This window comes from Chlamydomonas reinhardtii, chromosome 9 (assembly GCF_000002595.2).
Source record: "Chlamydomonas reinhardtii strain CC-503 cw92 mt+ chromosome 9, whole genome shotgun sequence".
Classification (NCBI taxonomy): Eukaryota; Viridiplantae; Chlorophyta; class Chlorophyceae; order Chlamydomonadales; family Chlamydomonadaceae; genus Chlamydomonas; species Chlamydomonas reinhardtii.
In genome coordinates, this window is record NC_057012.1 from 1,649,675 (window position 1) to 1,669,533 (window position 19,859).

Here is a 19,859-nt window from a genome sequence, read left to right on the forward strand (position 1 = left end):
GATTTGGGCCCTCAGGTGCTGTGAGTTTAGGTTGCTGTGAGTTTAGTGCGTTTCTCAGGGACCCATGCTAATAAACTATAAAGCTGAGGTCTTGGGACCAAGATTGCCGCTTCTGCATTATCACTAGGGCTCCCAGAGGCCAGGACGCCTCCCTCTTATCAAGGTGCTGCCAAGCTCGATGTCTGTGTCAAGCTTTGGCAGCAGCTTTGCCTCTGGTCAGCGGAGCTCTGCTCAGTTTATGTAAGTTCCGGGGACTCTGTCTGAATCCTACAGAATGGCGCAACGCGTGTCTGACGATGCCCTCTGTGCACCTATTTACGGGTTGGTATGCACGATTCACATGCAGACCAAAAGGCGAGCCCAATGCAGAAACAGACGAGGGCTTCGAGGAACACTCGTCGCTGCAACAAGGCGTTTTCGGGGTGAGCGGCAGGAGATAGCCCTCACGAGGAGGATCTTATCATGGGCCACTCCTTATGACATATATTCTCGCTGTGAAGCACGAGTTCAGCTGCGCCGCAGTCCGGCCGCGGGTGCTGCAGGGGCACGCACCGTGGCTATGGCTCGATGACGCGGACTGCGGTGCCAGCCAGGAGTGCAGCAGTATGAACCTCACGGTTGGGGCCGCGCTCTAGTGACATCTCATTGGCAAAGACAGTAGTTGTATTACTGTTGGGCTGCAATGCAAAGCCCATCCGTGGGGCGGTGGGGACTTGAGCGTGGGACTTTGGGCTGGTCCCACTTACTAGTATGCAGCACCAGTAGTCCCTGAACAGCTGCAGTAACCGACACCAATCCATTTCACCGCCTCCGCGACCAGGCTCGCTGCCCTCGCTTGCTTCCCTAACCGCCCCTTGCATATTCCCTTTGGGTTGGGCTTGGACTCAGCTGTCTCGTTTTCTCCGTGATGCACAACCATGTATGCAATAGTCCCCTCCCGCCCTGCCTTGTCCCCTGCTGCAAAACGCTCTCTGCGCAAACCCCTGTCAGGTCCTGTACACGGTATCTAAGGAGCACAAGGCCACACTGCGATTTGCGGTGTCACGCCTGGTGCTGGACTTCTGGCAGCTGTGGCTGTTGGTGGTCAACCCGGCGTACGGATTCGACATCAACGTTAACAGCAAGTGCGTGCATGCGTGCGGGCTTCGAGATAGTCCCACCTCTTGGTAGTCTGGGCAGCCAGACTGGCGGCGCAGATGTGCGCGCAAATATGCACACATGCGCGTCTAGGGCCGATGTAGGAGCGGGCGGGCGAAGGGCTTCACCTGCAGTTGAGAAAAGCACCAACGCGTTTTGCGAAACGATACCGGCGGTACAGTATGAATGACCTCGCAGCCCCCTGGCACTAGGCTGGCAGTAAACCCTTTGAACCTCTCACCTGATGTGGGAGCGGCATAAACATGTGGTTACTGCACAGCCGGTTGTCGTTGGGTACTCTAGCGAAAATGTGGGATTAATGGGATGCTATTGGAAACCCTGCCCGTAGCAGTCTCCCTTCGCTTCAGAAAGGGACCAAGCTCTGTGTACCGTATGCTCTTGTGTGCGTATGCAAATGTTGTACTCATGTAAACTGCTACCCCTACCGTCAAACCAGGATATGGAAGGCGGCATCGTTCATCCAGCTGGATTGGATCCTTCTAGACCGGGTAAGCCAGTGAAACCGGAGCGCGGTGATGCAGTGTTCTGAGTGGGCGGTGGGGGCTGAGTGATGGTGTATACTCCATGTGGTTTCCTGGTCTAGTCATTCAGGTGAACCTAATACGGGGACGTTTGAACTGATTGGGACGCCTGTCATGCCCTTACAACACTATGTGACCCAGCCTTCGAGAGCGCTCCGCCCCGCCCCCATTTCACTTTGCCTTGGCTTGCCCAACGCCCCATTGCAGGGCTACACCTTCTTTCTCATCGTGCTTTACATGCTGCTGGCGTTGCTGGCACTGAATGTGTTGCTGAGCATGTGGGTGGCGTACCAGTTTTCAAACAACCGCTTTGACCAGGTCTGGCCTATCGCCTTCCTGCGCTGGTTCGGCCTCATCTTTTTCCAGGTACGAGCCAGGTCGTGACGGGTATGCGACCGCAACGCTTGTTGGCTGTCTTGTTTGCGGCCGGGCGGTGTGTCACCACCAACCAATACCCATGGAATAGCGGGCCCGCCCATTCCACAGGTCCTTGACATCGCCACACTGACGCTGCTTCTGGGCACGCTGGATTGCCACGTGAGTGCTGGGGCTACTGTCTGCTCCGGCCTGTCTTGGTGTTGCTAGCATGCAAGCAGTTGATGCATCAAATGTTGAAGTGCGTGTGACCATTTTGCCGCATACCATTCCTCACTCTTCCGCTATCGTTGCGACACATGGCGCAGTACATGGGCGGCCCGCCACAGCTGCGGTACTACAACGCGCTGTTTCCAGAAGTCTGTGAGTGTCCTAAGGGCTGGTGCTTAGGCTATAGTATCTAGCCCACACGCCTGACAAAGCTTTACGACCTACGCGCATCTGCTGCTCTGCATCTTGCGGCTGCTCCCTCTCCGCCGCTGCAGATTGCTGGTCCATGCCTCACCTGGTGCACGTGGCGGTGTCGGTGGTGGGGCTGCTGGTGTTCGAGGTCATGGCCAGCGCCATGGTGGTGAGCGCGCGTGTCCCGCGCATGCACGTGGGGTGTTGTATCTAAACAACTGCGAGTGGCATGACCAGGCTACCTTGACCCGCCACATTCTGCCTACGGAGCCCTTGACCCACATGGTTCCTGTCGCGCTGCCCTCACAGCTGAGCCAGATGGACCTGAACCCGCTTTCACGGCAGCCGCTGGCGATCATGCACTCCAGGTAGAGCGGCGCGCTTGCGCGAATATTGTTAGGCTACGGTAATGTTCCTGAAAGCTCTGTCTCCAAGCAGCAGCCTCTCAGGCAACACGTGCTGCCGTGCAGACACGTTACCACTCATGGTATCACTTACCACACCTCTGGTGTGTCGCTCCCCATCCCTCTTGTCCCCTACTTGCAGCACCGAGGGCCTGTGCTTTGGCCTCAAGTCCATAGCCGCCATCGCCGCCGTGATGCTGGCCGGGGACGTGCGCTGGCTTGCGGTCTTGCTTGTACATGACCGTGTTTGTGGCGCTGCTGTACCTGCAGCTGAAATGGGTCAGTCGGCTGATGCAGATAGAGGCGCAAGAATGCATAGGAGCAATGGCAGCAGTCTGAGGGCCGCGGGTGATCTCAAACTATCACAGCCTGCACTGCCTTCTTCGATGGTGCCGAGGTTTCCATCCCCCCTGTCAATGGCCTTGCTCAACCCCTTGCGTGCAGGTGCCCGCCACGTACGCAGTTGTGAACTACGCCCGCTGCGCCACCTACGGCTGCGTGCTGTACTGCTCTGCGCTGCTGTGCGTGCTGGCTTTCATGACGCCATCCGCCCGGCAGCCGGAACGGCGCAAGGAGTTCCAGCACCAGGTCACACTGGCCTTGTGGATCGGCATGGGCCCCGCTGCCCTGGCCGGCATGGCTGCGTGCTGGGCGCGGCTGCATTACTTCTGCGTCGTTGTGGCGGAAAGATTCCGGTGAGCGCTCTAAACGGGGACGGGGGTGCAGAAACAGGGCGTTGTGCGCACCGCGACACGGGTGTCATTCGTCAGCATCCCGCAACCGAGTTGTTGTAAGGGAAAACCATGGAAAACTGAATTGCTTAATTACTATCATGTTGATTACCGCATAACACTAAGCAGCTCTTTCAGCACCATCAGCGCTTTCGCGGCAACAGTTTATCAGACACGTTTTTTCGCTGTCCCTGTTGACGGCGCTTATTCCTACTGTATTAATGCGATAGTCATTCCTTTAGAGGCCAGGACGTGGAGACAATAGCGCTCGACTGCTGCAGCAAACCCATTTATCCAGTTGGCCGTGCTCGCGCGCTTCCATTAGTCCTGGTCGCCATTCCTTATAATGGTGCAAGCGTGTATGCAAAACGTAGGCGAGCAGAGGAACACCCGGCGCAAGCCAAATGCCCCCCGTGCCGAGGCATGCCACACTCCGGCGCGTTGACTCGACGTTCCCTATCCTCCCCCTTCACGCAGGACCGCCACACCGGGCTTGCCATCCAAATACATATGCAAATTCGAGGACGCGCGGGAAGTGGGGGTGGCGTTGCGCGCCTGCCGCGACTGGATTCCCGGGGACGAGGACACGCTCAAGCCCGAGGCGATGGCGCTGGGGGAGGTCATTGTCAAGGTACGGTGGACTGCTGGGCGCAGATCATATGAGGTACTTGTTGGAGCTCGCCGTGTTGGTCGTGTAACTATTTGTCAAGCCCGTATCCTCAACGGCCTTCCTGGCCCTAACCTCTCCTTGCTCTGCAGGCCGGCATCATGCAGCTACCGTCCAACCCGCGTATGACACTGCTGTACTCCTCCTTCCTCATCGATGTTCAAGGCAGCTACCAGTCAGGATACACGCAGCTGCAGGTGTGCAGGTTTTGGAATGGAACCTCAGGTCCGCGTGTGTTTCATTCGACTGCGCCTCCTCACCCAGCCCGCTTACGCCCTGCTTCTTGCTCTTGCCATGCCCAGGCTGCCAAGCAGCAGTCCCCGGGACTGCTCGACCGCTTCGCCATCTTCAGCCGCGAGCAAGAGCACACGCAGAAGGCTAGCGGCGTCAATGGGGCGGGTGACGGCGTTGTGGACCTGGTGTCATACGTCGAGTTCCAGCGCAGCCACAGGTCGGGAAGCTGCGCAGGGCGGAGGAGACAGGCGCAAGATGCATTGCACATGCACATGAAAATGTCGCAGTCTGTGCAGCTCCCAATCGACTTAGACGTGCTGCCTGCGTGGCCGACTCTGTAATATACAAATACACACATAACGAGGTTGACAATCCCGTGGCCCTCGTCTAGGCTGGTGACGCGAGCTCACAAGGAGGCGCTTCTGGCGATGCGCGCGTTCTGGAGCATGTTGCTGCACTCACGCGTGTCCTTCATGCGCCTTACACACGCCATCAACCGAATTGAGGTACATGGGCGCGGAGGGTTCTGGGACCGGCTAGGACTCCAGGAACCGGCTAAGATGGTCTTTAGTTTGGGCTTTCCGGTATCAAACGGAGGCACTTAACCTGCACGCGCTGCCCCACATCTTGCAGGTATCCATCCGCTCCGCCGAGCGCGCCTACCAGAGCGTGCTGACGCGCCACGGCCACAACGCGCGTTTGGTGCGGCTGTACGGCCGTTTCCTGGAATCCGTCAAGTTCGACCCCTGGGCAGCCGCCAAGTGGTTCACGTAAGTTGGGGGCTTGAGGCACTCCGGGACACGGGCGTGTGCATGTCGCGGCATGTGGATGTAGAGCAACTGAGGCTGTCTGTTGTGCCTTGCTATTAAAGTCACGCCTTGACTACACCTGCTACTCGTGCAGCGAGGCCGACCGCCTGGAGGAGCGCGAGGAGCATGCCAAGGAGGCCATGCAGCTGGGCGGCGCCCTGGTGGCGCTGGGGGCCACCGCGGGGGGCGGGGGCGCCATGGCGGTGGACGGCCTGGCAGCCCTGTTCATCAACTCACAGGTGCGCGAGGCTGGTGTGAGGCTGCGGCGCACCCTGTCAGTGCGGTAGAGCTGAAGCGCCTTTACTTTGTCACTCGCTGTAGCCTTCATCATCCTTTGGCGTCTTGTGCTGCACCCGTCCGCCTAAAGGGCATCATCCAAGTCGCCACACCCGAGGTCCACGCGCTGCTGGGGTATGCCAAGGGCGAGCTCAAGGACCGTGACGTTGCGTGCATCATGCCGCCGCCCTTTGGGGACAGGCACAACGCCTACTTGCGCAACTACATCCAGACGGGTGAGAACAGGGGAAAACGCTAGGAATGCAGATGGCTGGATGAGGCCTGGTGTACGGGCGGTCTTACGGCTGTCGTTATGCGGCTTGCAGGCGTCTCCCATGTGCTGGACCGCACCACGGACTTTGTGGCGCTCACCAAGACACGCAGCGTGGCGCCCATCAGGTGTGATTTGTGTAGTCAATGGATCTTTGGGGATGCAGCTTGGGGTGGCCTTGGCGGCATGGGAGCTGTCTCATGAGAAGTCATCTGGTTGGCCAATATGAAAGCTGATCCACATCCTCTCTCCTCTCCCACTGGTCCCGCCGGGCAGGCTACGCATAAGCAAGGTGTCGGGTCTGAGCGAGGACAGTGTTTTCATGGGCGTCATGGAGCCGCTGCCGCCCCAGGTGCGTGCGTGTGTATAATGGTTCCAGCTCTTTGGCCGGAGGGGCCTCGCAGTGATGAAGGGCTGCTGCCGAAGCCGCCTGTACAAGCTGACCCGAATCGGCCTCACGCTTTGGTGTGCCCATGTATGCCTCGCAGCCTGGCGTGGTCCGCGCCTGGGTGATGGGCAACGGCGGCGGCACGGCGGGCGCCACGGGTAACACGCTGATCGCAGCTGAAGAGGGCTTCTACGACTGGCTGGGCTATGGCCCCGGAGAGCTGCTGGGGCAGCCGCTGTCGGCACTCGTCAACGATGCGCCCACTGTGGATGTGTAAGTGGTGTGCTCATTCTGTGACCAGGGTCGGCCACCTGCGGTAGTTGCTTGTGCCATGCAGCGTAGATAGGGGCGGGCAACACTGGGCGGGCAGTTATACATATTATCCTTTTCACATCACTCCATGCACACGTGTGCCGCCTCGCAGCGTTATCAAGGACCTGCAGCAGTCGCTGCTGACGCCGCCCATCGCAACCAAGGCCACCGCGACAGCTGCTGCGGCAGTTGCTGCCGGCCGCTCCCGCTGTCGCTCAGGAGATCTGACCGGACCTGGTGTGCCACCGTCTCAGCCGCTAAGCGCTGCACAGCAGGGTCAGCTAGGTTCCTCCACGGGGCCAGGATCGCCGGGTGTTGCGGAAGGTGGAGATCGCGGGATTGGACATGGTGGCATGGGCAGGAGCACTGGGTCCCAATTGCTCGGCTTCAGCCTCGCGGCTCTGATGCTCGCACGGGACACTGCTGGCGGCGGAGGAAAGGCGGATGCAGCTCTTGATGCCAGCGATACGTCAGCCCACGGCAATGGTGCCAGCGGCGAGGTTGGTGGTATTGTTCGCGGTGTGGGCTCGCGCACCGCCAACCAGCCTCAGCCGACCGCGACACTGCCAGGTCTGGAGTGGCGCCATAAGTACAGTGGCTCCATCCCTCTCACTACCATACTCTCCGCCGATGGTGAGGTAAACCAAGTGGTGCATTGGTGCCGGTTGTTCTGTATGTGCGGCATTAACGGAACATGGGATATGGAACTCAACCGCTTGATGCCATACCCATTTTCCATGTGCTTGCAGCGTTTGGCTCCGTGCGGTACGTGGTAATCTCGCTGCACACCGACCCGAATGCCAACGGCGAAGGAGCCGCTGTCCCGTCGACCACGCCCGGTGGCGCCATGCATGACTCGGTGCACTACAGCGGCGGCGGCGCTGCGAGCGCTTCCGCATACATGGCGATAGCCAGCGCTGGCTACGGTGGAAATGCAAAGGACTCGCTCCTACCACCGTTTGCCTACGAGCTAGGAGGGACAGGCCGCGGTCGCCGGGCATCGGTGCTGCCTCAGCTGCTGCGCTCACCAGCTGTGTTTTCCGAGCTCATGCTGGTTGCCGACCAGAAGGTATGCTATGGAAGCAGCATGTGTCTTGCACGGTACGCCTTGTTCGGGCGATGAAATGGGCCCTCTGTCCAACTGAACCAGATGTTCCGCTTGCGTTCGTTGATAAGGATCACTCCCGTTTCTTATGCATGCAGGGCCGCCTGCTCCACGTGACGGCTGCCATGGCCGCGGCTCTGGGTCGGTCTGTGGAGAGCGTGCGCAATGCCGGTCTGGCAGCGCTGATGCCCGAGCCGTACGGCCTCATACACCGTCCGTGGATGCACGTGAGTGGCCCAGCAGCATTCACGTGCCCTTCATGTATGTACTGCGTGCGGTGGATTAAGCTGCTGGTAGCTAGTGTACGACACCTGTCAGCCTGAGGCATTGTTGGGCCTGTCCTGACCAGCCACACCCTACACGTGCAACCTCTGCAGCTGCTGGCGGTTCCCCCGGGCAAGTCCTGGGGCGACAACGCGGCTGCTACTGCGGTTGGCCACGGCGCGCCACAGCCTCCGCCGCACAGCTGCCGCAGCGGCGTGACACTGAGCCTGTGCGGCTATGACGAGAGCGAGGGGCCTGTCGATGTGCCATTCCGCATGCGGCTACAGCAGCGACTGAGCACGACGCCTAAGGGCCCCGGGCGCGTGCACGTCATGGCCTTCGAGCGCCGCACGCGAAATCAGGTGCGCGACGAGTGACGAGGCCACGTGCATGTCAGCCCGAAGGTGTAGGGTTTGCGCAGTGCTGACCCCAATACACTGCAATCAGCGGGTTAAGCTGTGTTGCCTTTATCCTATTGCTGCGCGCGCGCAGGCCATGGCTGAGCGGCGCATGCGGTTGACAGTGGACCTGTCCGGCACCATCACCGCCGCCGACCCAGCGCCCGCGTCGTTGTTCGGCGTGGACCCACGCCAAATGGTTGGCCGCTCGCTGGCGGACCTGGTGGACGTGTTCCAGCTGGCGGCACAGGTGCAGGGCCAGCAGCAGCAGGAGCAGGAGCGTAGGGAGCAAACCCAGGGCCAGCAAGTACTGGAACAGGTCCGAAGTCCATCTGCGGACCCTACAGGCAGCAGCAGCCTTGAGCAGCAGCAGGACGTCCAAGAAACGCTTACAGCGTCCATTGCCACAGCAACGGGCGCTGTGGCCTCTCCTTTTTCATCCGACCGGATAAAAGGCGACCTGAGGCGCGCAGGCAGCGGCGCCGTGGACCTAGTGCGCATGGCATCCGGAACGGCTGGCAGCGAAGCAGCTGGCAATGCTGTCCGGACGCCCTCTGGCTCGGTTGTGGCACACGACGCCGCTACTTCGGGTTTCGCGGCAGCCCAGCTGCATCCATCCAGTGTGGCCGCTGACTCGCCGCTAGCCGTGGCGGGGGATGACCTGGATAAGCTGCTTACGCTGCTGATGCTGGAGCTTTCCAAGAGGTGAGCGGCAGCATAGGAATGGGAGGCATACCGTATCTGCTCTGCGCACAGGGGAGCAACTTGAAACTCGAAGTCCTAACACGTGCACGTCACCAACACGCTTTGCTTCCAGGGGGTCCTCGGCCGAGGGCATGAGCTGGCGTGTGGGCGTCAGCCTGCCGGCCGACGACAGCGCCGACGCTGAGTTGCAGCGGCTGCGGGCCGCGCTGGGCGACAAGCACGTGGCCGCGGCGGCGGCGGCACTGGGCGCCAAGGTGGTGCCGGCGGTCATGGTGGTGCGCATGGTGCGGCGGCCGCACGCAACGGCGCCGGCAGCTTCGTCCACTGCCTATCCAACAAGAATGCCGGGTGGCGGCAGCGCGTACCCTGGCGGTGGCGGACTGAGGAGCGGGGCGTCGCTTGGAGGGGCAGGCTTGTACGGGAGTTCCGTCGGTTTCGGTGCTGGTGCACAGCCCTTGCGGCCAAACCCGCAAACAGAACAGTATGTGCCGCTTCAGCAGTATCAACAGGATCCCGCAGCTTTTCATTCGCGGCCTGTCAAACAGGGAAGCACTGACACCCTGCAGCCCACAGAGCAGCAGTACCCATCCTCAACCCAGCAGCATCAGAAGCACCAGCAACCGAGCGCGTATGCAGACCGTAATAGTGGATCGGGCGTCTCTCCCTTAGGCGCCAGAAATGGCGACGCTGACGGCCGCAGCAGGGACAGAAGGCAGCCAGCAGGGGAGGCGACAGAGCGGCATGTGTGCGCAGATCGGGGCGCTGATGGATTCGGGGGCGATTGGGCAACCGGCGCGGCCTGTTTGGCGTCTGTGCCGTCCGGCATGATTGCTGAACGTGGCCCTGCCAAGAGGCAGCGTTACCGGAACTTACCTCCGCCGCCCGCAGCACCCATGCCGCCAGCTCCGCCCCAGTCCCGCCCCTGTCAAGCCTTACATCAGTTGGCATGACCGCAGAAACGGCCGTCTTATCAGCAACACCGGCGCCATCGCGCAGTCAGCTTCCTGAGATAGGTACGTGTGCCCCTGCTCCTACCTCGCGGTATGCGCAATACTGCAGTGTGAGCTGTGCGCAGTGACATGTCCCCATCTTTGCTAATACTATCACTGCTGGACTTGTGTGGTGTGCTGGCCTTTGGCATGTGCCTTGCAGACGGCGCGGTCACTGCCGCCAGTACCCGAGAGGAATCCTTTCCACAGCCCGCGCCGCCCGCCGCCCGCGGCGGCGGTCGTGGTGCGGACGGGATGCCCATCGGCAGCATGGCGGGCAGCCCGCTTGCGTCTCCCCGCAACCCGCTTGTCGCGGCTGCTGGTGCGGAGGCGGCCATGATAAGCAGCAGCCGCTCACCATCCTTTTCGGTACCTACACAGCAACCGTGGACGTCGCCGCAAAGGGAGCACGGATCCCCGAGGAGTGGCCGGAGTGGCAGTGTCCAGACTCCGTTCGCATCACGCACCGCCAGCCACGATCATGCCAGGTCGGGTGTGCCGCAGCAAGATCAGCAAAATTGTCCGCCGTCGCGCAGCGTTCGGCGCTCTGCTGCGATGCCGAGTAGTAAGGACCTCGCGGCGGCACAGAAGGGACACCGAGAACAAAGCGCAGAGGAGCAGGGGCAGCAGTACTACGTGCCAGCACAGCATGGGCGTTACCGGCATGCTGACCCCACGCGGATCCCTGCAAATGCACAGGCCGCCTTCCAGCGGCCATTTCAACCAACTCAGCCATTTCAACAGCCCCCTGAAGCCCATCGGCCTCAGCGGCAACAGCCTTCAGCGCAACCGCTCTGGTCTCACCAGCAGCCGACTCCACTTGCACAGCATGCAGCGCTACATGCAGCGGCCCTGGCGCCCAGCCTGCGGCTTGAGGTGGAGCTGTGGCGTGCGGACCTGCTCGGGGGCGTGCTGGAGCTGGACGCCCGCGGCCGGGTGGCGCGGGTGGACCCACACGACTCGCTGGGCCGGGCGGGTGAGTGTGGTCGGTTGCGAGCAAGGAGCATACATGGGGGAGAAGGGCAATGGTTGTGACTGAGCCCAAATGGCTAAAGGGTGGGGCCGATGGTCGGACGAGATGGCCACGCGGATTGGTGTATGTGGCACCTTGTTCGGGCCGCAGTGTATTGCTCTCAATGGTTTCCAACTCCTCTTCCCTCTGGTGGTTGTCACGTTTTCCCTACAGGCTTGATTCTGGGCAGCCCCAGCGGTGGCCTCCTGAATGCCAACATCGCGACCCTACTGCCGCTGCCGCCCGCCGGCGCCGCCGCGCTTCTGACCATGCCGCAGCCCGCTGCCGACACTATTGGCAGCCGCTCGGCTCCGGTGCTCCGTGGCGCACTGAAGCACCGCTCCGGCGATGCTGGTCGGTCGGGGGTCGTGGGGCCGCCCCTCGTGCTTACGGCGCGCCATGCCGGTGATTGCTGTGAGGTCCAGCTACGGCTGCAGGCCGTACGTCGCACGGGGGTGGATGGCGGCATGTACATCGTCCTGCGCCCGCATCGGCCAACGCCGGTGCAGCCAGGCTTTGTGCGATGGCTGGCAGCAGGAGATGTCGCTGGGCTGGCGGCGAACCCGCCGGCTGGCACGATCGGCAGCGGCAGCGGCACTCTTGCAGCTGGCTCAAATGCCGGGACGTTGCATACTTCGGCAACGGGCCTTGGGGTGCTGGCGGCAATGCAGCCAGCTGGAACGCCAGGCACACCCCGCGGAGTCGGTGGTACGGGTTGTGCTGCAGCATCGCCGTCAATGAAGGCCATGGCAGCAACAATGGCGTTCCACGACGTCGGCCGCAGTGACCTGCCACTGGTGTCGGCAGGACCCGGCAGCCCACATGGCAGGCGCGCCAGCGGTGTGGTTGCTGCGGCTAAGTTAGCGCCACTGCCTGCAGCGGCGGCGCCAGTAGCTCCTTCAATATCCAGTCCAGCCACTCCCACTGTCCCTGAAGCGGTCGTGTCGCATGCGGAGCAAGCTGCTGCCATCGCAGCAGCCCGACCCTTCACAGCCGCTGCAGTAATGCCAGCGGCAGAGCCGATGGTCCTGTCGCCGCGTGCTCGGCCCGCGTCCTCAAAGCCACGCCCGAACCTCACGTCAGTGGCGCAGGCAGCAGCAGTAAGAGCTCCAGCAGCTGCAGACGGCGGCGATGTGACCGCTGCCTCCATTGGCAGCGCGCATGAGCCACCCCCGATGGCATGGCCAGCAGGCATAGCGGTCACACCAGCAGTGGCGGCTTCCGCCGCAGCGGCGGCGGCATCCCTGTTGGACGGCATGGCAAGCGCAACGGCGGACGCGATTTCGCAAGCAATAACAGCAACCCGACGTGGATCACTGCGTGTGGCGGACCAGCATGTAACTTCTACCGACCAGCATGTTAGTTCTACCGGCGGAACGCCTGCGGAGCTACGCCGCCGGCCGTCATTCAATGAGCCTGGCGGCGGCGACGGAGCGCCTGAGGCGGCGTTGTCCGATACAGCGCAGCGGCGGCACGACAACCTCCTTGCGCGCAGCCGAAGGGTACGTTAGTGAGAAGCCGTCTGGTTATGTAGCCCGTCGGCCAAGCGTGGAACCTTATCATTTCGACATAGCGTAGTTGCCATCATGACATGTATGAGCCACCGTTGGTTGTATGTGGCCGGTCGTTACGTATCTACCACCTGTACCACCTGCTCACAGGGCTCACATCTGTCACGCCTGGAGTCATGGGTGCTTAGCAGCAGCGGCATCGACCCGGATGCTGAACCACCAAACCGGGCGGTAAGCAAGTGTAAGCCGCTTCTCACGAGTTCTAGGAGTCCCCTTGATGCGCTTTGCCCTCTACTTGCAGGCCTCGTCTGCCCACTCGCGGCTTCTTCCCGGTGCTGTTCCGGCGGGGCCGACTGCAGCCGGTACGGTATCAGAGAGCGACGCAAAGGACGACTCCAGTCATGATGAAGTCCACGACGGTATGGGTCAATATGGGTCAGATCATCATGACCTAGACACGAGTTCGGCCGACAGTGATGAGGACTACGATGGCGAGGCTGGCCAGCAGCGGCAACGCGGCCGCAAGCATTGCTCCGGTGCCGACCCACTTGCTGAGGACGAGGCAATCCTCAGGACGCTTGAGGGCACCGCCGGAAAGCTTGATGTGGGGGATGAAAAAGCAACGGTTACCTCCGGGCCAGCACTGGACGGCGCCTTTGCTGCGGCGAGCGGCTCACGCTCTGGTGGGCTACCCAGCGCGGGCGTGACGGCGCTGCGTGAGGGCATACTACCTGAAGGTGCTCTCGACAGCAACCAAGGCCGGGGCGGCGGGGGTGGATCGGGGAGCGAAGTGGGCTCGGACGCAAGCGGCGTCGGCACTGCCTTTGGCGCGGGCAAGCGCTTCAAACGCCTTTACCGACTGCTCATGGGGCCACCGTCGCAGGTGGGTGTATGTAGGCCCGCGGTGTAGGCCTGGTGCGCGATTGTGGGCTTATTATTCTGCTGTCCCTGCTTTCGCTTACGTTGCCTCTACTGTTGCTGGGGCTGGATTTAACCTGACCCCCGCACCTTCTGCAGGCTCACTCCAGCAGGCTGTGGAGGCGGCTGCTGGCGGTGGTGGGCGCCATTTTGGTCATCCACACGATCACCTTCGCCGTGATGGTGTCGCGGCTGAACCTGCAGCTCAATGACATCCGTGAGCTCAATGACGTCGGTGCGTAGGGCTGGCGGGTGCAGAATTGCAGCGTAGTAGCCCTTAGCCCAGCTCGGGAGCATGTGAGCTTAATGGCGCTGCAATTCTGCCTGCTTGCAGGTGCCGCCGCCGCACGCATGCACGACATCGCCATTAATGCGCGCACGCTGGCCACCCTCTACACCACACATACGGACGCGGTGCGAGCTGGCAACGCCGGCATCAATGCTTCATCCTACAATCACACGCCAGCAGCGGGCATGCAGGTGTTCGGCGAGGACTTGGCGATCGCCTCTCGGCGCGTGCTCGCTCAGATGGAGGAGATGACGCTCGAGCTCAAGGTTTGTGGCCCCCGAGAGGCGGGTGCATGCGCATGCGCAGTGAGGAGCTACATGTGCTGTGTGTATGGCTGAGACCTGTGATACGGGCCTGTTTGTGTTTGGCTGACTGGACGGACTCACTTGCCTTGTGCATCTGGTCGCCCCGCCCGTTGTAGGAGCTGCAACAAGACATCTTCCTGGGCAAGCGCAAGTCGCTCCGCATGCCGACTGGCTTTGGCTTCCGGGTACGTCACAAGTGAATGGCTGCAGGAGTACATGGCGGTTTCAGGTCGGGCTGCAGGCAAGGCGCTCGCAGGTTATGCGAAAAATAAGTGCCTGCCGCGACCAACTAGATCATGCATGCGCTCATTTCTTCAAATGCTGGTGCATCGTCTGAGGTTGGATGCCCCGTTCACGTTTGCACAGGACATTTGGGAGCTGCCCCGACTGCCGGTGGTTGACTTCTACAACCGCAATGACAACATCACCGGTCAGTTGTTCTCAGCAGCGGGCTACAGCTCCAATGGCAGCTTGATCCTGGAGCCAGAGCTGATACGCGAGACTGTGCCGATGGGTCTGTGGCGCGCGAGCAACCTGTTCGTTGCAGCAGCCCTGGAGCTAGCGGAGACCGCCGAGGCCTACGTTGCGGCGGGCGTGGATTTCTCCGCCCTTGCGTCCTACAACTTTGTCGTGGTGGGTGCACAGCTAGGGCATGCACGACCACTGCTTGTGTTAAGGCACGTGGAAAGCCATATGATAAAGCTCTTACATACGGTGTCCGTTGTGGTCGGCTCCCAACACATGTGCAGTACAACGGCATGGATGTGCTGTGGCCGGCATACCAGGACTCCATCGACGCAGTGGTACAGGTGAGCACACGTCATGGCGCTGATTTGTAACTACCATGCCCCTGCCTCACAAACACCACGACCGCTTCATGCTTCACAACTCATACGTTCGAACACTTATTACATTCAGATCACCATCGGCAACGGCCGCGAGGTTTACACCCTCATGCTGATGATACTTGTGGTCGAAGGCGTCGTAATTGGACTGGGCGCCAGCGCGTTCGTCTGGTACGAGGCGCAGCAGGTGCGTGTCAAGGCGCTGATGGCGTGCACATGCGTTATCCCACGAACTGCTTGGCTGTGATGACCACACAATTGCTATCATCAATGTGTTCGGGCCGGAATCATACCAATGGAGCAAGAACAAAAGTAACTAGTAGCAGATCCCCTTCTTCTTCGCGTTGGTGTTGCCCATCATCTTGCCTGTTAGCTCTTCTTACTGACTAACCTTACTTTTGTCCGCACTTGTACCTTTGACAGTTCACCAACTACCACTATAATTTGTATACGGTTTTCGTGTTGGTGCCAATGGGACTGGTCCGGGGCCTGGCCAACATGTCCATTGAGGTGCGTTGGAGAAGATGTTATGCGGGGATGATAAAGGGTTCAAGGTGCTCGGGAACCCGGAACCAACACGGCGGCGGTAACACGGAAATGAACTGCGTGGTTGGCATGCGGCGTGCTAAATCAAGCTCCATGACCTCGTTAGGAAAGGCAGTCAGTCGTACTCACAGTATTCCCAATGCTATTCCAACCTGCAGTTGGAGCCGGGTAACGAAGACGAGGATGCTCTCCTCAACAACGCCAACACGCTTGCGGCTGCGGAGGAGGACGGCGATGGTGCCGGCGGAAAAGGCATGGATGCGGGTAGTGCTTTGGCCATTGCGGACCCACTGGTATTGCCTAGCCCTGCATTGTTGGACACAGAGGTATTCTACGATGGTGGCAAGGGTATGTTTTCGCCTCCGGCAGTCGCAGTCGAAGTCAGCAACGGCGTCGCTGCATCTGCAAAGCCACGAATTTTGCGCATCCAAAGCGCCGGCCGCCCGATGGCCTCAGCCGGTTTTGAGCATCCCGGAACCCTTCCGCGCTACAACAGCGGCGACGGTGATGATGGCAGCGGTCCCGATGCGGCAATGGCTGATGAGGTGGCTGCTATCGCTGCTGCAGCTGTCGCCGGCAAAGACTTAACTACCAGTAGCAGCAAGGCTGACAGGGGCTGCGGCGCGACAGGTGGTGGTCACATCAGTACCCGCAAAGTGCAGTCCTCACCATCCATGATGGCGCGTGCAGCGGCTGCAGCATCGTTCTCAGCCCACAATGCCTCCCGCTTGCTGAGCTTCCGCTTCTTGGCTAGCAACAAGGCAAGTGTGACGCTTGTGTGCAGTCTCATGAGATCGCGCTTGCAAACAAAAGAGTTAACATTGCCCCTTTCGTTGGCATTTAGGTAGCCCCGCACTTCGGTGCCAACTCTGGCTCTGGCTCCGCCCGCGCTGCCAAGCCTCCCCGGCGCAAGCTGGTGGCCTCACGACGCCTGGGCATCCTGCTGGTGCTTCCCTTCTTGGCGTGGAGCCTGGTGCTGGTATCCATTGACCTCAGCGTGTTTGCCACGCTCAATGGCAACGATGGTCCCATCGCCAGTCTGGGCATCCTGCACAGCACCATCAGCCGACTGGACAGGACGCTCTACTATGCCCTGGTAAGTTGCGAGGCCGTGGCCAAGCATGAACAACCAACGTTACAATGGTGATAAATACACCTTGTCCGCCATCCTTCACCGTCACCTGCCCTATCTGTGCATCTGCAGGACTTAGCTGCCTCTTCCGGCAACGCCACTGCCGCTGCTGCTTCTCATGAGGCGCTGTCCCATGAGATCTTGGAGGCGCAGGTGGAGTACGACGTGCTGCTGCATGGCAGAGAGGTGAGGAGTTTGTCGTTCAGTCTGGGGTAGACGGTGACTGAAATGCTGCTGGATGTCACCATCAGGCTGCCTGCTGTGTTTCCCTGCTTGTGTTCCCATTGCTGTAGGCACTGGGCTGGGCTCCAAGTAACATCACCCACCGGCCGCACCTGGAGCAAGAGACCCGGGGCATTGTGTGGAGTGGCCACACGGTCACCAACATCCTGTACGGGGAGGGCCAGTGCCTCTGCTTCGATCCCGTCAAGTGCCAGCCGCTGACCTCGCCCTACTACCAGGTGCAGGGGTTGCTATGGACATGCCATTGTATCCATGTCCGTCTTTTTATGCATATTATTTTGAGAGTCTTTGCCAACCCTTCACATCGCAGCTCACCAATAATGGGCTGCACCTAATGATGACATCTATCTTCAAGGCCACGCGTTCAATGCTGGCACAACCTTTGGGTGGAAGCAGTGGGCTAAACTCCACAGAATTCCGCTTTATATGGGCTTTGGCGCAGTCTGATGTCGAAGGTGGTATGGTGAGTTGCTCCGCTTAATGATGTGTGGTTTTGACACTGAGGTTTCCTGCCTTCGAGTGCAACATCTTGATTGACCCAATTTGATGCTTGCCCTTTTACAGTATCGCCTCATTGATATTTACCTCAAGGAGGTGCAGAAGGCCTACGAGTGAGTTGATTGCACGGCAGCAAGCATGCAAACCAAGGATGGGCCAGCAGGAATCCAGGATGGACAGATGGTGCTCACGTGCCCTGACCCGCCTTCCACCTTACACGCCTTTCCTGCCTTTCAGGATTGCCGAGACAAAGCAAATCATTTTATTTGTGCTGGCGGTGGTTTGGGCGGTTGCTTTCGTGTGGCTTCAGCTGCGGCCGTTCCTACGCCGCGCCCGCCTCGAGATGCGCCGCATCGCGGAGCTGCTCAGCCAGCTGCCGCCCGAGCTGGAGGTGGAGGCACTAATGACGCGATTGGTCATGAGTTGCTCGGCTGGCACGAGCACCAGACAAGATGCTGGGGGGAAAAAGCGGATTGGAAAGCCAGCTGATGATGCAGGGAGAGCTGAGTCCAGCAGTGTTGTTGGAGGATCAGAGCCTGCAGGGGCCGGCGGCGGGGCAGCTGGCCCAGGGATGATAGGTGGCGCGAGGCGGACCTCTGTGCTGTCACTTATGAATGGCAGCACTGCCTGGAATGGCAATGGCCACGAGTCATCACCTGCTTCCCACCATGCGAACGGTGGCACTGGTGAGTGGCCAATGCTGCTAGGATTGGGGTAAATTCAGAGATGGCAGTATGCCATGATACGCACACGGTTCATGAGCAATCCCTCAAACATACTTGCCATTGTTTGTGTACGTTCACAGGCAACTGGGACCTTGCTAAGGGGCCCCAATAGCAGCAGCCAACGGCCATGACGAGATTCCATCAACCTAATGAAGCCATCGGCCTTGCATAGGGAGAGTGGAGATGAATGAGCTTTGACTGCTCAGAACAGTCGCTTTGCGCCTTACCTCCACCTTTGGGTGCAATGCAAGCGAATGTTGAGTGGTTGGTGCTGCAGCTGCAGCTGTTTCAGCTGCAGGACAGTATGGGGCAGTATGGGCTTGGGGCGGCACATGGTAAACACAGATAGGCAGACGCACTTGCTCTTTGGGGCCCTGACAATTCCATGGACTGATCATGTCGCATCATATGCCTGGCTAGGAACAAAGGTTGCTGGTGTACATAAGTATTGGTGGCATGCTCCTTGTTGCTTGACCAGTCGCCTGAGCAAATGCAGCCTACTGGTCAAAGCAGGTTTTTAGTGAGATCTCTAGTGCGATGTGGGACATACTAGAAAAACCAACCAGGAACATGGAGTGTTTCTGTGCGTCGGGCAGCCTGGCGGTAAGCCGTGCGTGTGGGTGAAACCTACTTGCAAACAGGATGATAGTCCTGGCCCCATAATTGGTGCACTGTGCTTGGGCAGCGGTACTGAGGAATTTTGCACTGTATAGCAATTGCAGGGAGCGACATCTTTGACTGACAGGAAAGGAAACGAGGAACACAAGTATTTCGTTGATGCATCTGTATGTATGATGTGGATCCTCACGCGGGGTTAGATAGGTCGTGTTTCTTGTACTTTACTGCTGCCTTTGACCAAACATGGGCATCACATGAGCATTCCAAAGGACCTGCATTGCACAGGAAGGGGGTCCTATGCAGAGAATGCTGGGGGGCTTGGGGTCACATGTCTGGTTATTCCCATTACCATGTGGGCTAGCTAGCGTTGTTGGTGCTGATGTGTGCTTTCTTTTGCATGTTGGCAGGAGGCATCAGGGCATCCCGTACAAGTGTGACTCGTTGCCTGGTAGGCATTTTGGGGCGTCTTTCACGGAGATGTTGCATACTGGTGCATGTCCTGATGTGCTTAGGTTAGAGTTGAATGTCCGGCACACACGTGCACAATGTTGTGCTGACTGGACCGGGTTTACCAAATGTTTAGGGCAGGGTGCAGTTGGGAATATGAAGACCTTGAAGGCATCCACGGACGAGGGACAGTGCATGGTGGGAGGAGGGCTTGCTTTATTTATGTCTGTGGTAGGCACGCAGCAGATCTGATAGCAATTGGCCTCTTCCAGTGAAGATTTCATGATTCCTGTATCATTGTTACATTGTATTGTAAGGCCAGAGCACGAGTACCGACCTGTCCCCAGACACTCCATGGCAATACAAAGTGTCCATTGTCTTCCGTGAGCTATTGCAGTCATTATGGGATGACTCTACGGAGCGAAGCAGGTTATCCCTGCCCTTGAATTGAAGCAACATCATGGGAGGCAGGATCAGGGCTTGCATTTTCCATACTCCGCGCCTTCCCATGACGGCCTGTCACACTCCCACGTGCTGCATCTACCGTCCCTAGCACACATGCGCACACAACCCGCCAGTGCTGCGTATAGTGGATAGTAGCAAAAACAGCACGGCCGCCCCCTCTACGTACATGCACGCCACGCCTTTCCAACAACAGCACACCCGTCCCCTCTACGCAGACGCACGCCACGCCTTTCCATCACGGAACACACGCACACAACCTGATCGTGCTGCGTCGTATGCTAAGTAACAGTAACAGC

General features: G+C 59.7%; 1 protein-coding gene across 1 annotated transcript; it reads left to right on the forward strand.

The window, feature by feature from the left end:
• Positions 1–77: 77 nt before the first annotated feature.
• On the forward strand, positions 78–19,426 carry CHLRE_09g397050v5 (uncharacterized protein). The gene is made up of 47 exons (XM_043065829.1): positions 78–422; positions 991–1,124; positions 1,595–1,646; positions 1,887–2,045; positions 2,166–2,216; positions 2,363–2,417; positions 2,540–2,625; positions 2,766–2,824; positions 3,003–3,069; positions 3,131–3,139; positions 3,305–3,555; positions 4,069–4,222; positions 4,351–4,455; positions 4,561–4,709; positions 4,884–4,998; positions 5,126–5,262; positions 5,396–5,540; positions 5,669–5,813; positions 5,904–5,976; positions 6,125–6,200; positions 6,337–6,509; positions 6,661–7,181; positions 7,298–7,617; positions 7,752–7,880; positions 8,031–8,279; positions 8,410–9,020; positions 9,133–9,431; positions 9,872–10,033; positions 10,173–10,985; positions 11,196–12,523; positions 12,683–12,763; positions 12,834–13,415; positions 13,550–13,685; positions 13,785–14,005; positions 14,161–14,229; positions 14,411–14,677; positions 14,794–14,853; positions 14,963–15,076; positions 15,313–15,399; positions 15,594–16,196; positions 16,280–16,531; positions 16,640–16,753; positions 16,861–17,028; positions 17,121–17,273; positions 17,375–17,421; positions 17,546–17,994; positions 18,114–19,426. Exons 1-47 carry the CDS (start codon positions 297–299, stop codon positions 18,143–18,145), a joined length of 10,188 nt encoding a protein of 3,395 aa, XP_042920882.1. The 5' UTR covers positions 78–296; the 3' UTR covers positions 18,146–19,426.
• The last annotated feature ends 433 nt before the right edge of the window (positions 19,427–19,859 follow it).

Excerpts from the sequence above, each read along its gene's own strand:
- CHLRE_09g397050v5 (XM_043065829.1), top strand. The coding sequence starts at position 297 with ATGCCCTCTGTGCACCTATTTACGGGTTGGTATGCACGATTCACATGC. Across the intron at positions 5,263-5,395 it reads GCAGCCGCCAAGTGGTTCAC|CGAGGCCGACCGCCTGGAGG; the intron begins GTAAGTTGGGGG and ends CTACTCGTGCAG. Across the intron at positions 10,034-10,172 it reads CAGTCAGCTTCCTGAGATAG|ACGGCGCGGTCACTGCCGCC; the intron begins GTACGTGTGCCC and ends TGTGCCTTGCAG.